General features: G+C 32.0%; 2 protein-coding genes across 2 annotated transcripts; one reads left to right on the top strand and one right to left on the bottom strand.

Annotated features, from left to right (window-relative positions):
• Positions 1 to 543: 543 nt before the first annotated feature.
• LOC144840565 (protein inscuteable homolog) lies at positions 544 to 7,110 on the top strand. The gene is made up of 14 exons (XM_078696418.1): positions 544 to 700; positions 2,036 to 2,098; positions 2,733 to 2,881; positions 3,020 to 3,083; positions 3,199 to 3,325; positions 3,576 to 3,628; positions 3,716 to 3,824; positions 4,007 to 4,117; positions 4,238 to 4,363; positions 4,548 to 4,716; positions 5,081 to 5,256; positions 5,446 to 5,689; positions 6,166 to 6,242; positions 6,479 to 7,110. The coding sequence occupies exons 1-14, from the start codon at positions 684 to 686 to the stop codon at positions 6,605 to 6,607; spliced, it is 1,614 nt and encodes a 537-aa protein (XP_078552544.1). The 5' UTR covers positions 544 to 683; the 3' UTR covers positions 6,608 to 7,110.
• On the bottom strand, positions 7,066 to 16,372 carry LOC144840571 (catalase-like). The gene is made up of 12 exons (XM_078696433.1): positions 16,120 to 16,372; positions 15,681 to 15,858; positions 13,968 to 14,078; positions 13,127 to 13,308; positions 11,673 to 11,852; positions 11,147 to 11,257; positions 9,657 to 9,737; positions 9,275 to 9,427; positions 8,849 to 8,987; positions 8,408 to 8,646; positions 7,956 to 8,030; positions 7,066 to 7,840 (listed from the first exon to the last, which is right to left on the bottom strand). Exons 1-12 carry the CDS (start codon positions 16,171 to 16,173, stop codon positions 7,829 to 7,831), a joined length of 1,515 nt encoding a protein of 504 aa, XP_078552559.1. The 5' UTR covers positions 16,174 to 16,372; the 3' UTR covers positions 7,066 to 7,828.
• Positions 16,373 to 16,423: the final 51 nt, after the last annotated feature.

Genomic DNA, 16,423 nt, shown 5'->3' with positions numbered 1-16,423 from the left:
TTTCTGCAGTCGCCGTGAAGCTCATAGATTTATTTGATTGGAATTGTTTTTGAGTGAGGACTAGTGAACCGTGTGATACATCAGTAATCGTCAAAAATTGTTTTAAAATTCTTATTTTCAGTTTGGTTTAAATATAATCTATTGGAAAAAAAACGTTCAATATCTGACCAGGCAATCTACTTGCCTATTGATTAATTGCTGCATATACGCATCGGCTATATCAAATAAAATAATGTTTGTGATTATTCATAATTTAAATAATTACTATTTATTATTTTTACTGTATTATTTATTATGATTCACTTTCGCCACTACAACTATGACATGCGGCCCACTATATAGGTAGGCATACTAATTAATCTCGCCACTCGGAAGTTTCTCAGTTAAAGTTGTCCATGCATATAGTGTTATGTTTTAAAAAAAAGTTATATCTTTTATCTGCTGGCCACATTTTCGACAACGTTGGACATTCGCTGATAGTATGTTAATTGTATATAAAACATGAAATTGACAAACACCCCTTTAACATTAATGGAGCATCTTTCTCGCAACTTTCTTTTGGACTCTTCCATTGTAAGTAAAATGGGATCGGAGAGACCGATCGTCGGTTTCAGACGCACAGATGAAATCATCATCGACACCTGGACATTTTAGATTAATTGATTTGTTTACCTGTTTGGAAGATGCAGGGTATTGTAAGGTAAGATTTGTTTGTTTGGGATTTTTTTTGTTTTGGGCATTGCTATGTGAAATTGGTTTCCGTGGTATTTGAGTTCTTTAATTATGGGATCAATGGAACTGTACGTGGAATAATACTTATAGGCCATACCGCACCTGTATGTTGTGGTAATACTCTTAGTCTTACACAAGTATTTATAATTTGTCTACATTGTGCAAAAAGTTAATTCATAGCTCATCCATTTTAGACCAGGAATACTGTCTTCAGTTCTCCTTCAGCCTACGAACGATGGCTTCTATGGGATGGATACGATTAAGAGTCGTAGAATAAACATTCCTCGGAATATATACTGTAACGTTTAATAACTTTACTCACGTATTTCGTGACGTAATACAGTAATCAAGAAAATGAGCATTGTGTTACATTGAATTTATAATGCATTGATTCCTAACAAATGTCATAAAAAATGACAAAAGTTTGATTGTCGTGATTATGAAACATCATAATTATTACCCCTAGAGATGACGATGGTGCATTCCAAAGGCATTTGTTGGAATGGCATGGGGACACTGGAACTATCATTGTGTCACTGACGATACAATTGTGTATACGCTAAATAAATATAAACATTATTTTCTACGAATGTTGATGTAGTAGACCTACTTGATCTCTCATTGTTACATAAACTTGGCTTCTGTTTGCTAAGGGAATTATCGTCGTTCCTTTTGTTATTGAAGGACCATTTAAAATAAATTATCTTGCTATTTCCGAAAGTTTAAGCATCAATAATCAAAGAGTAAATTGTGGACGAGACTAATTAAAATCAATAAAAATAGCAAGGATTGCTTTATCCATAATAATTATAGGTCCATGCATGCTTTATCAAATTGATCCTAAAAGAGACAAACACGAAAGAGATCGTGGTAGTAGCCATGTTTGCACATCACAGCCTTATACCTGTAATATAATATAATTAATTAATAGCCTGAAGGAAGGATGTAATGGTTATACCAGTGTCAAGATAGACCAAAGTACTACGTGCTACCATGGTTTACGATAGAAGTAAAAAATAGACATTCTTAAAGGACGATGCATATCCCGAAGGCAACTCCATCATCAATATATATGTGTTACGAACAAGCTAATTATACCGAATATAAGATTAATGTGAACATACTTTTATTACGGTGTACAACTATATCTGATTTTTTAATAGTTCTGAGGTTTTCACACTACAAAATTATCTGCCTACCTATCATTATATGAAATAATTATTAATAATAAATATGCCATTGTTGTTTGTTGGAGTTCTATTTTCTATTATCATTAGCTTGAAATATTTTCTTCTTAACTTAGGTCGAACCAAGTAAATAGAGAGAGTGCACTAAACCAGTGGTTCAACAACCAAGCTTTCAATGAGTAAGATATACGAAATATTAGTTATTATTTAAAACACGTCCCGAAAAATATTGCATTTTATATACAGGAGTCTTGAAAGTCGTTTATAATTGCGTGGGGTTAGGAGTTTAAATAAGGCCATCCCTCCTGTAGTTTTTAACCAATACTAATTTTGTAGACACCGCCAACCAGTAGGATGTCATAAGAAAATATGCTAACTAAATCAAATTCATTGAACTGTATACTTTTACTATCAAAGAGCTTTAACACTTTATACTACATATAAAAAATAAAGTTGATAACAACTGTAAATATAGTAAATTATAGTAGGCCTAATGCCTTATATATAATTAAAATAACAGATTGTCTGAAAACAGTATCGAATATTATTAATCTATATCACATTATTCAAAGTCGATGCGTGCGTACTAAAGCCGTACAATTTTCATCAACGTTTGAACGCGCGTGTAATAAATCCATCTGCGTCTGAACGCGCGCGTAATAAATTCATCGGTGTTTTAACGCGCGCGTAATAAAGCCGTACAATTGATAACAGTGTTCAACGCGCGCGTACAAAAGCTGTACACCTGTGAGCAACTTGTGTTTTTGTGCTATCACTCACTGATATAACTTAGATCAATGTTTCATTTGATAGATCTACAGAAGGTCTACTAGTAAACCCCGTAGAACGTTGGATGCAAGACGTCAGGTTGATGACTGAACCAGAATGCATGTGTTTGCTTCAAGCTAAAACAATACATTGTCCAGCCGTAGATATGGCCAAAGCCTCTAAGCTTAAAAAATGTATGTATCACAATTATATTTGATTAAAATGCTATATTTTTTTAATTATAACAGAGTGGAATATTCCATTATTAAAAAACGGCGCTTTAAATCAGAAAATGAAATATATCAGATTTACTAATTTTTTTTCCATTTCAGCAAACATTCTTAATCTACGAAAAAAGGTTTGGGAAGTTTCAACATATTTTGCAGACTTTTACAAGTAAGAGAGATATTACCTAATCAACTTTAAAGTAAAGTACACGTCATCATGTCGGAATTAAATATTTCTAAATTAAATTTCATAATTTTTCTCTACAACTTTAAATTGTTTTTAGCAAGCTAGATGCTGCTGATGCCCAAACCATCCAGAGACTTGCATTACAATTGATCAATCAGATAGAGAAAATGGTCGGCAACTTCATTGGCTTTCTTTATACATCAGTGCCATTTAACATATCAGAAGTAAGAGTTTATACTATTTTAGTTCACCAGTCGACGTTTCGGGTTTTGTCTGTATTCCGAGCTCAATTATTATACGTATGAAACGACATGTGTGCCAAAATATTTATCTTTTGCCAATATCATAAGTTGAAATACAGTCTTGACATGCATCCTGCACAAGAATGACTGGCAAGATTTAACTATAAGGAGTTACTGACAATTACTGACAGGATTTACAATAACAATACGCTATATTATTATTTTCTTGCAGAAACATGAACTTGTTAGAATACAAAGCAGAATGCTGATGTGTCATATGGATAAGTAATACATACTTTTGTTATTCATAGGAATTAAAAAAAAAAACATTCAGAAAGATAGCAACGACATAATTGTTTCATGTGTTTTCAGTTTTAAGGTATCATCTGGAAAAGGTGTTGTTCCTGTATTAAAAACATTAAGCAACCTTGGCCACGCTTTTGCTGGACTATCTGAAACAATTCAAGCTAATCTAGTCAGGGTAAACAGTTATTTTTGTATATAAAATGGTATGCATGTATTCACTTCCATACACTGTACGGTATATTTTAAGCTCTGTCTACACTATCAAACTATTTTTTAAAAAAAGTGCCGAAATATGGTAGTGATATGATATCACATTTTTTGTCACATAAAGTTTGATTTATTTTGTGCTAATTTCAGAGTTTGTTAGAAGACATTCGAGGATCAGCTAGTATATATCATTTACGTGTTGCAATAGAATCGTTACAAGCAATAGCCACAGACCAAGAAATAAGTAAGGTCATCATTAAGGTAAATCTGAGTTCTTAGATGTAGGCATATTGCCAACCTTCAACTACAGATAATAAATATCCAGATTAAAAGTTTTAAACATTTTTGGAACATTCAATTTACTGGTAATTTTAATTTTAGGAAGATGGTGTTCAGATCTTATGTCAGATATGTTCGTTAAACAATGTTGATTCAATGAAGGTAGATGCACTTAAAACAATCGGAGTTCTTTGTGAAATACAGCAAGCACAGATAGATTTAGAAAAGGTAAACAATTTAGGATATTATCCTGGCCCGATTCAACCCAGAAACTGTACGCAAACCCCAATTTTAATAAAAAATTAAATCCCATAACTAAGCAAAAGATTTGAACACATTTCAAATTGCGTTTACTTTAAACACCATTCACGAGTGAAAATTACAACTATTAATATTGACACCATTATTTTAGGCTAATGGCGTACCTGTTCTAGCTGACTTGTTATCATCGGAATCTTCCATTGAAGTGAAAACTGAGGTTGCCAGAATCTTAGCTCAAATTACCTCACCCAATGTGGACAATGTTCAACATTTACTTGGCTTCATAGAATATCTAGATGATCTGCTGAGAGAACTTACAAGTATGATTTTTTATACTATTTTCTCATATAATGCTTTACAAACTATCAGCAAGTAATGGCAATTACCAAATGAATAAACTTGACTCAAATTAAGACTCATTTGAGGCTTAGGCAGTGGAGTAATGAGTTAGGACCCAGACACTGTGTCAAGATTGAACCACTGCTCTGGAAGGCAAGAATATTCACCACCAAGCTGTACTACAGTATAATTGCCTAAATTATTGTTCTAAGCCATGCTTAGCAAGGAAAAACTCTACTTAAGCCTACAAAATCTTTCAACTGGTATTATAATTATAAAATTATTAACTATAAACAATTTTCTTGAAGTTCAGTGAGAGTTATGATTTTATTTATTGTGTTTTAGATTTATGCATAATAGCACCATCTTCAGACGTTTTTATGGTTGCCACAGCAGCGATATCCAACATTACTTTCATGGACAGTATGTCATGTGACTATCTAGAAACATACAACACCGCTGAAGCGTTAATAAGCGGCTGTCTAAGTGGAAAAGCTGACAATCTTTATTCCAAGGATCACGTAAGAACTAGCATATTCTTTTTTTCATCAATCAGTGAGGTATCGATTCAAACCTTTATTGAAAGTTAGTACAGTAACATGAATCAACAGCTATAAAAGCCAGTGCATCTTTTTGCAACAGAAAATGCATGCACAAACTTTCAAGTATGGCAAGCAAAATCCACCAAAAATAATATTTATATTTTGCAGGTGGCAACTACACTCTCAAACATGGTGTCATCTGAATCTTGTCGACAGCAAGTCATTGAAGCCGGTGGTATTAAAGTACTATTTAACTTTCTAGAAGAGGCCGTCGTTACACTCAAATATATAAATCAAGAAAACTTACAGAAAACGCATGAGCTCTGCGAGAATGTTCAGCAAAAAGCAGCAATAGTGCTTGGTAGACTGGTACAAAACAAATCTTCTGCAACTCTCATCACAAATATGAATGGTGAGTTAAAAGCCAAATGATAGTAAATTTATGGTAAACCGATAAATCAATAATAAGTAAGTAATAATTAATATAACAATTTCAAATTGGTTGCATACATGATACAATATGTCTTTGTTTTGTCCAAATTATTTTTATATTGTTCAACATATGCCAAGGACATGTATGTCCTGTATTTGAGCATGACTCTCTTTTTTTGTGAATTTTTATAAAAAGTTGAGGATGAGATCAATCTGATCTCTGTTATGGGTGCATACAAACTATTGCTGTTCAACCATAGAACATTGAGAGGGGAAAGGGGGAAGAGGGAGAGAGTATTGTCAATTAGTCATCTGCATATCAAACATGTTTGGGTTTTTTATTCTTAGGTGATCCACAAAGTAAATTACTTACTTTCAGTATGTGGTTAATAGTGGAAATGTAAAACGTAGTATTTATAACTCGTTAATGATAATCATTTCATCACTGTTGCACAGGTGTGAATCAGCTTGCGGATTTGTGTTATAATTCATTGGAAAGAAATAATAGTGATTCAGTGTTGTTGGCGTGTCTGGTAAGATTAAAATCTTTAAGTAACAGTTCACTTGTGTTAAGTTACTATTAAGTCAATTACATAACACCTGTGTTAAAAAAACTGACAATCGTGAATGATGGGCAGTAAGAAAAAAAACTTTGATTTTTCTTATTAGGATCGAACATAAACAGAGAATTTAGTGTCACTTTTTACTAGAATTTTTTTTTAAATAGCATAAGTTATTAAGTATTTATTTTAAATTTTTTTTTTGACAGGTTACACTAAGGAAATTACACACATTTGTTTGTGAGGAATTTGAAGAGATGATTATCGAAGAACTTGTTCAACCTAGAATTACAGACTCTTTTTTATTTTGCTCAAAAGTTAAAGAAAGTTTTGTATAAAGGATTAAAATTGAAATATATATTATTTAATATAATTATTAATATTTATAATGCAGTATAACAATGGTAATAAAATGAAACCACATCAAAGTGATTTAAATGTACATAGTAAATTAATCAGGTAATTAAATTATATTTATTAGTTTAAAGTAATTTATGTTTGTATTTGAATAGATAGAAAATGAAATTTTTCATGTGTCTACACTATCAAACTTTATGTGACAAAAAATGTGATGTGCCCAAATATGGTAGTGATATGACATCATAATGTCTATATATGGGCAATATTTGTTTGTCACATAAAGTTTGATAGTGTAGACAGAGCCTTAGTGTATTAGAAATGACATTTTGTATATGTCAACTATAAATAGTTATTGTTTTCATAAGTTTTCAAAAAGCTTGGGAATTTTCTTTCAATTCTTAATAAGTTCCTTCAAAATATACAAAGAACACATTAATTGTAATAATCTTTTTTATTAGTAAGATTAAATGAAAATTCAGAACTAATATGTGCTTGTTTTTGTTTACCAATTACATAATTATATTTACTTCATTTTGTATTAAAGAGAAAAAAAATACAATTTAATCGAACATTCTAATATGTGTTGTTATACATTATATAAAATTGAATTTCAATCATAATTTTGAAAAATAAATGAAAAATCTCTGTCTGTTGGTGTTCAACATTTGGCTTTTTGCTTATTTTGTTTGTATCACAATTGAGATGGAGACAAACCACTTGTTTTTTCCCGTAATTTCCAATCCAAGTCTGTTTTTTACTCATAAATTCCTATATGAACTCAATTGCGATCAAGGAAACACATTACTGTACAATTATTAGTGAGATGTATATATAACAAACCCACACAAATAAAATCTAACTGAAGAATCATGGTATCAAGATATATATAATACAATAATAATATTCTATGAAGGAACCATGGAAATTTATAAAGTAACAAAATCTACCATTTTTAACCCATGTGTGTATTTTGACAAAATTTAAAATAATGGAAATACTACTTTCCTTTCAAGTTTCTAGATAAAATATATTTTAACACATTTTATGCATTCATTTTAATGAACAGTGCTATTGTTGCATATTATATGGTGAAAACTTAATAAAATATGAAAAATTTAAATCATTCACAATTAGCATTCAGCCAAGTACCTCCAAGAGCTTGTGATATTGCAAAATCACAAATTTAAAATATAAGCTCTTTACAAATTAGCCTGAAAATCAAATAAAAAAAGTAGCATGTTAATAATGGAAACTACCTGCCTTTGGATTTACAAATTTTATAGCTATATTCAAACAATAATAAGAGGTTAAAATTAATTAAAATACCTTTTGTTTGTGTTTCTCCAAAAGTTCAGCAAGGCGCTTTCCAAAATCTGGGTGTACTTTTGAAAAATTATCAACCTGTCGAAAGGACAAATATAGGTAAAATAAAAGTGAAATGACTTCATGATTAAAAAGAAAAGTAAATGTATCAAATTTTTATTATTCTACATGTCATGATTGGATTTGTGAAAATATCATTTTCATATAAAAAACAGTATAAATGATTATTCAATTTTTTTATAATTTCTTTGTTTTTTTCTAGCAACCTTATTTATTTTCGTTTTCATTGGTTAATTGGTTTGATCAATAATGGCAATAAATATATCAAGCAAACCAGTTTGCTACTTCACCAAGTAATTTGTATCGATTCATACACACTTAGTAAATATTTTCATGCTATAAATAAAAATAATTAAAAATGACACAAATCATTTATGAATGGTTCTAAAACTTACAGTTCTTTTTTGAATGAATTCAGATGCATCTTTCAGATGGCCAGCTATGTTAGACACCAGAGCTGTTCTTTCGCTAGGAGACAGAACTTTACTCCAGAACGTTTCAACTTGGGCGAAGTTGTCCTCGTTGGCCGTGTCGTATCGCTTCACATCCCCTGTGACATTGGCAGTGGATATACAGCTCTTTGGATTGTCAGTAGGCCCATTGAAACTGTTCGGGAAATAATTGGGAGCTCCACCTGTAACAAAAACAAACATTATAATAAATTTATATTAGTATATAGCCTGAATGACAAAAAGTTAGACAATTATAACTATAAGATATGCAATATGCCCAAATATGGAAGACTAAAAACCAATCAAATCGTATGTATTTAGAACTTGATGAAAAGCCAGACTTAAAGAGCTCTCTATTCCCGTTCATAGTCAAGCTGAACAAACCTTGGTTATCTGTGACGCATGCTGGGCCATCACGGATGTAGTTGCGAACCTTAGCGGCAAATGGGCAATTGACGGGTATCTGAAGATAGTTGGTACCAAGACGGTGGCGATGTGTGTCTGGATACGAAAACAAACGGCCCTACAGGAAAAAAAATATGTATATTAATCAGGGTAAATGGGTTGATTGTTTCAGGCACTTACTAAGCATCTTAATGCAAAATATACATATAAACATGTTTTTGTAGAGCTTTTAGAATGTATTGTTAAAAACAAGAGGTTGAATGGTTTGACTGCATTGCTTGCATGGGGCCTGAACATCTCAATAATGCAAAATTTACATGTATACATTAAGTTGGACCACAAAGCCTGCTTTTGTAAGGAGGTTGAAGGGGTTGACTGCATTGCTGTTGAACCTATCAGTCTCACCTGCAACATCTTGTCTGGAGAAGCTTCAATACCAGGAATCATGTGCGATGGTGAGAAAGCAATTTGTTCCACCTCAGCAAAGTAGTTCTTGGGGTTCAAATTCAAGACCATCCTTCCCACTGGAATCAATGGATAATCCTTCTGTGGCCAAATCTATATAACAAGATTGGAAAGTATTAAAAGGTTTATTGTTTGGAAATTTTAAATGGAACTTACATTTTTTTTTAATAAAGCTCTGTCTACACTATCACACTTTATGTGACAAAAAAATGTGATGTGCCCATATATAGACATGATGATGTCATATCACTGCCATATTTGGGCATATCACACTTGTAGACAGAGCTTAAGAAGGGGGTGGAGTATTGAAAACTGCTCTTACCTTAGTAAGGTCAAATGGATTGAATTCAAACTTCTCAGCTTGCTCAAAGGTCATGACTTGTATCTTGAGCGTCCATGAGGGCTAGTAGCAAAAGTTTAAAAAACATTGATTAACTTTTCACGATTAAAAAAACTATAATATTATGATTATAAACTTAAAGAGCGCTAGTAAAAATTTACAAAGGGAAAGATAATAATATTATATTTATTTATAATTGTAATATACGGTCAATTTAAATTTATTTACAGTGACAATAACAAAAGCCTACACATGTCTTCTGTGTATTGTATGTACAATATCAGAGGATAACTAATAAAAGTTTTATTTTTTAATTGTCCATATTAGGCGCACATGCCTTTTTCATACAATATTCATGTCAGCGAAATATGGGAAATTGGAAGAGCTATTGGACATCCTGCATGAATCAGCTGAAATGTTCAATTGTTGCAAACTCACAAAAACAAAACAGTTAAAAGAAAAAACAAAGATTAGTTTGTTTATGCCCTCCACTGTTATTTGATAATGTTATCTGCATTAGAAGTCTATTACTGTATGAAGCCTGATTTTGTTTACATAGATTTTGCCTTTGTAGCCTAATTTTTAATACAGTTTTTGATATGACAAAACACAGAACTTGGAGAGGACCTATCCTATTAATAAATATCAAATTTTTGCTGTGTAATGAAGGTTGTTCAGCTATTGTCAAATTTAATTGAAAATGAAGAATAAATATGTTTCTTATTCTAAATTCTATTGACTGTATGCAGGAAGTGATTATATTAAGGTCATTTATTTATAAATGATGGAAGCATCGGATGATTTTGGTCATTTTACCTCCTAAAAGTAAAATTGGTTCAGATATCTTGGTTCCTCACTAAATGAAATCGTACATTTTCAAATACAATATTTTTATCAAATGGGTAGTACTAATAGATTGGCTAATAAACCGTCCAGATTAAACTATTATGGTACTTTCTCAAGGTAAAATGACTTAACTATGTATTGATTGTAGACTAAATATTATTATTATCATTAGAAAAGCTGAAAATATTATTAGCTACGTTGAAAGTCAAGGTAAGGGGGTTGACTCATAGGGTCATATAACAAATAATCATGTGATAGTTGTAGTATAAACACAACAAACAACTTTTATACTTTATAATAATAATAATATTTTTTTTTTATAATTTTATATTTATTAATTCTTAACATTATCATCAGTATTATCAATATCAATTGGAGGAAATGTTTAATTAGAATGAACTTTAATATGAAGAGAACATGTGCCGTATCATTTTTTTTTTTCTATTCCACTTTTCACCAAACATCATTTCATCTTTGTGACATAATTCTAATAGTATATTTATTCATATCTTATTCAACTCAATGAATAAACATTCATAATAAAACAATTTTTAAAAAAGGGAAATAAAAAGCAAAATTTAAGGCACACATCATTTCTAATTAATTGTAAAAAAAAAAATTCTTACAAAGTTTCCAGAAGCAATAGCATTGTACAAGTCACGAATGGAATAATCTGGGTCGTCGGCACTCATTTGCGCAGCCTGTTCTGCATTCATGTTTTTAATGCCTTGGTCAGTCTGTGTGAATACAAAATTACAACCTTTTATGTCAAACATTAATACATACAAGGAAACCAGGGCCTAGCAAGCATGAGGCAGACGTTTTGGCCGCCTTGTCTGAAATCTTCAATTGTCACACATCCCCCAGCACAGCTTGAATCACATATCCCCAAGTACAGCTTGTATAATTAATAATATATACACCTCGCTCTGGAAGCAATGCATTTGTGAAATGCGCGTAATGGTAAATTAACTCAGAACATAATTACTGTGTTGCTGTGCGTAAAATTTGATAAAATTACAAATTAATTATTAGAATAATTCATGATTCTTGGTCGAGAGTTCATGTTTATTAATTTTTCTTTAATATTTTTTGGGGTATTTATATTTGTCCTCACATCATATATTGTGGTTTTTAGAAGATGAATTATACCTTAAAGTGAAACTTGCAATATACTGGTTGATCGTCTTTGTTGACCATCTTAAATGTGTGCGAGCCATAGCCATTCATGTGTCGATAACCATCAGGTGTTCCACGATCGGAGAAGAGGAAGCTTACTTGATGAGTGGTCTCGGGTCGAAGGCTGATGAAGTCCCAGAACATGTCTGGATCCTACAAGGATAAATGCAAGTGCCTACAATATTTAACAAACCAGAAGAAGCAACGGCTTGCTCTTTTTCTTCATTTTATCATTCCTCTTAAAGGAGAATGGAATGGGGTACCATTGCTCTTTTAAAGCGTTTATCAACATTTCGTAACAGTGAGTTTATAGCATAAACCCACATAAAATAAACACTGCATTTGTGATATACTGATATGTGATTAGTCCAACAGTGATTTAATTATTTCGTGAACACACCTTTTTTCTGGATTTTTAAAGTTAGTTTTATGGTTTTGAAAACCTCAAAAAAAAAAGGCTAGATCTTTGAAAGAAGCCATACTTAACTTAATTTGAATAGATGCATTAAAGTATTATTAAATTCAATTATCTTTATGCAGGCTAGCATTTTCAATGGCCTTGATTCTCATAACCATGTTTATTCTTCACTATTTCAAAACATGCCCTTATTCAATATTTAGTTACTTTGTACACAAAGTATAACAAATGCCTTTGAATGTGGTATTGAATATAGGTTGCATATTTTTGGATGTGTGAATAAAGTGGGAAAAACACATTTCTAAGCCAGTCACACACAGCAGCGGGTTACTTGACGGAGACCATAAAATATGAAAATGGAAAAGTTATTATGATTGAAGGTTAACTATTGTATCTTTTATCTTAATTTTGAAATACAATTAAGTTGGCTTCAGGCCAAACTGTACTGTAACACAACAGACTTAGGGTTTTAAAGAAGATTATCAATGTATTAAAAGTCATTATTTTTTCAAAAACTAATGTACCGTAAGGTATGTAGGAATAATAGCAGTTGATAAAAACAAGTATTATTGAAGCACCTAGTGAGACTATAAAATCTGCAAGTAGAATATTAAGCTAAACAATCTGTGTCCTAGCTAAATATAATAGGTTTAACTGTGGTTAAATGATAATAGTGGTTAATTTTAAGGAATATACATAAAATACAATCTTTTATGAATCGCTGCTTCTTTTTAAACAAAAACTTATGGATATAATAGATTTTCCATCCTCACATAATTACGTCTCTTAGGTGAATAAAAGCTGGCTAAAAGAATTCGGGCTCAAATGAATAGATACATGCAATAAAAGAGCATATATATATTTTAACAACCTAAAAGGTCACTAATCGACTTTAAGTACGCCACTCCAACATTAAAATAATTTAACATTTTAACTTCCTTTAAATATCATCACATCTTTGGATACCGGTTACTGGATACCGGCTGGCAATACAACATTCATACTGTACCTTTAAATGTGTCACTGGGTTTCTCTTTTGGGTGTGAATAAAGCTTGGGAAAAGGATTGGATCTCGAATAAAGAAGATGGGTGTATTATTTCCAACTAAATCCCAGTTGCCATCCTGTGTGTAGAACTTGACAGCAAAGCCTCGTGGGTCACGAGCAGAATCAGCTGATCCAGATTCTCCACCTTAAAAAATAGGCAAAACAAACAAGTTAAAAAAAACTATTTTAATGACCACTTGTTGAGGTAGGTATACCTGTATTTAGTAATTTTTGATTTGTTCTTCTTCAATTCAATATAAAGGTGTCGTTTCAAATAAAGATTATTATTTACCAAGCTTAGAATCATCACATTTTAATCACCCATTTGTGTATCTCATTTTGTGTAACAAACTTAGCCAATGGCCATATTTTTTGGGTGTCTAAATTTAGCATAAATGTGGTAATCCAGTTATACAAATCAAATGATTATTATACCGACCTTTTCATGTAAAACATTCAATTCAAAGCATTTCATTCAAAGAATTCATTCAAAACATTTCATTCAAAGCATTTCATTCATATTCCATCATGTAATTCACATCGATGCATTTCATTTACATATTGTGTCGTAAAATTATAATCATCGAAATGTTGCGTAAAGGGCGTTCCATAGCAAATGGGGGAACATGCCATAAAATAAGAAATGGACACAAATTTAATTACAGCAACAGTTACTTTTCAGGAAAATACAGGTCAAATGTAATACTGAAACATTTTCTACCAGCATATATATCACATGCAATTCACTAATAGCAAATAACGCAATAAATCATTTATGTTGGTATTTTAAGAGAAATGCATTACCGACTGTTGAGAACCTCACGCCAACTGGAGTTTTTTTCCCAATGGTGTCAAAGATGCTTGCCTTGGTGTATTTGCTTATGTCATGGGTCACTTCAAAATATCCAAATGCACCTATAAACCAGAACAATTATATTATAGTTGATCTGGAAATTTATATAATATAAGTGAAATATAGAAAAAAAAAAAATAAAAATACAGAATAGTTTAAAACCTTCCCAGTACAATTCAATTTGTATTTATGAGTAATAGCAAATATTAGCTTAATTTTTAATTTTAAAAAGAGAATATGATAAATACTGCCATTGAAAATTTACTGCAGAAAAAATAAATTATAATACTACTGTACATCATGGTCATCAGGAACAATAAATTTGTAATTATACTTTAGATTCAGCTTATACCAGTAGTGTAACGGCTATTGAGCACTCACTGGCTAATCCCAGGGCCCCGGAGCTTATGGGAGCCCCTGAGAAGTCCCCAGAGAAAAAACAGGCATTAAAATATGTCGAAAAAGGCTCAAAACGCCCAAAGCCTCCAGGGCCACTTAGGGTTCTTAACCAGGGGCCTCGGCCCTTTGCGTTATGCCACTGGCTCATACAATATAATTACCTACACAATATCTACAGTATAACTAATATGTTACTGTAAGTTAACTAAAAAACTACTACCCTCTAACTACTAGTAGTACTACTCTCCTAATATGGAATTTTAAATGCCTAACCCTCAGGGTATAAGTTAAGCTACAGATAGATCTTATTACAATTACTGCTGAGTACCAGAGACTGAAAATGGTTACAATCAGTACAATCCATAGTTTTATAAAACGTAACACCACATTCTATACATAATAGTACCACATTCAACCACTTCCTAAACAATCGACCCAAGACCTCACTACTGAACCTAACCCTCTAAATATTCCCCTCTAGAGTACTAAAGTGAAGCATGGAGGTATAAGGTGAAGTAGCGACCTAATTTAGGGGTGTGTAGTACTATTTATAGTGTGGCATGTTATCTGTATGGTGTTTTTGAGACTGGAAATTAGGTTTATTGGTGCTTATTAAAACATTTTCAAAATCAGGCCTACACCCAATAATAATTCATATGATTGTTAGTGTTAGTTATATAATCTTAGTGACCTAAATGGTACAGTTATGTAATAGTCACATGATCCCAACCTTCAACAACAAACCACAACAGTGAAGATTTGCAAGTCATTGCAAATCCATATTTTCAATGAATTAATAAATAGAAAATATACTAAAAAACATAAAGCCACTCCTTAAACATGGTAGTCGTTTTATCACTGACCAAGCATATGGACAACATGGCCTATATCCATAGATTATATTTCACAAAAAATACTCGCCAACTTGGAATCAGTGATCTTACGGATATGGATGAACAAATCAATAATTGTACCTTATTATTATCTATTATTGTTAAGATAAAAGGGCTATAAATATACTGTTTATGAAGGAAATAATACAGTTAAGATTATACCATATATTTCCTTCCTGTAAAATTTAAGTAGGCTATGGGATAGGATTTTGAAATAGTGGGCACCCATACAGTAGATGAAAAACTGGGCCCTTCATTGGATCTGCTATGAGGGATATACAGTAATAACACACAGTAAACTATTGTTTGTTAAGTACAGTATTTATGGCTACTATACATTATACTTTTTTTTTCAAAGAACAGTTTATTTACCTGCTCCTTTGGCATGGACCACTCTTTCTGGAATCCTTTCCTGGTTAAAATGGGCCATGATATCCATGTACTGGTGGTCTTGCATAAGCAATGGCCCACGCTCACCCACACTCAGGGAGGCAGTATGCACTCCAATAGGGCGGCCAGCAGATTCAGTAACATTCTCGGATGTTTTACTCTAAAAAAAAAACAAAAATGAAATTCCTATGAATTTTATAGTGAAACAATAATGTATAACTAGGCCTACAAGCAACTCTCCTAAAAGCGGATACCCAGAAAACTTCCAATCCAAATAGCTTTCCATTCTTAAAATCTTTAGATTTTCTAGAAAACTATAAAACCAAAGGTATCATTATTTAGGACAGTTGACCTCTAATTTTATATCTCCATGGTTGACAGTAGTACAGTACGATTGCGTTTTAAACATTTAAATACTTACCGCGGTCTCAGAATAATCCTTCAATTGCGACTTAGCATGATCCTTAGTAGCCATTTTGACTGATTGAGGACAACGCAAGGGAAAGAAAGATCTAAAGTTGAACCTTTACTAAATACAACACACCTATCTGTTATCTAGTCCAGGGACTGTGAAAATATACTTGCTTATTGGAGTATTAACAATGCTTATATTGCTACCACCAGAAATCATAGTCTCCTGATTGGCTGAGCACGAATCAAAAGTGCTGGGACAATGAGAGAGCTAAGACTGTGTGTGGAAATGTAAACACACCAGCAAAGCTTAT

The sequence above is a fragment of the Antedon bifida genome, chromosome 1 (assembly GCF_963402885.1).
Source record: "Antedon bifida chromosome 1, ecAntBifi1.1, whole genome shotgun sequence".
In the NCBI taxonomy this organism is placed as follows: Eukaryota; Metazoa; Echinodermata; class Crinoidea; order Comatulida; family Antedonidae; genus Antedon; species Antedon bifida.
Note: the sequence above shows the minus strand (reverse complement) of the source record. Positions and strands in the feature narration are given on the sequence as shown.

What these genes read in the sequence shown, in the direction of transcription:
- LOC144840565 (XM_078696418.1), top strand. An exon ending in AGCCTCTAAGCTTAAAAAAT is followed by an intron (nt 2,882 to 3,019) that starts GTATGTATCACA and finishes TTTCCATTTCAG; the next exon opens with CAAACATTCTTAATCTACGA. An exon ending in TCTGCTGAGAGAACTTACAA is followed by an intron (nt 4,717 to 5,080) that starts GTATGATTTTTT and finishes ATTGTGTTTTAG; the next exon opens with ATTTATGCATAATAGCACCA.
- LOC144840571 (XM_078696433.1), bottom strand. Translation starts at nt 16,173, where the DNA reads ATGGCTACTAAGGATCATGCTAAGTCGCAATTGAAGGATTATTCTGAG. An exon ending in ACCCAGTGACACATTTAAAG is followed by an intron (nt 11,853 to 13,126) that starts GTACAGTATGAA and finishes TTATCCTTGTAG; the next exon opens with GATCCAGACATGTTCTGGGA. An exon ending in CTATTGCTTCTGGAAACTTT is followed by an intron (nt 9,738 to 11,146) that starts GTAAGAATTTTT and finishes TTTTGCTACTAG; the next exon opens with CCCTCATGGACGCTCAAGAT.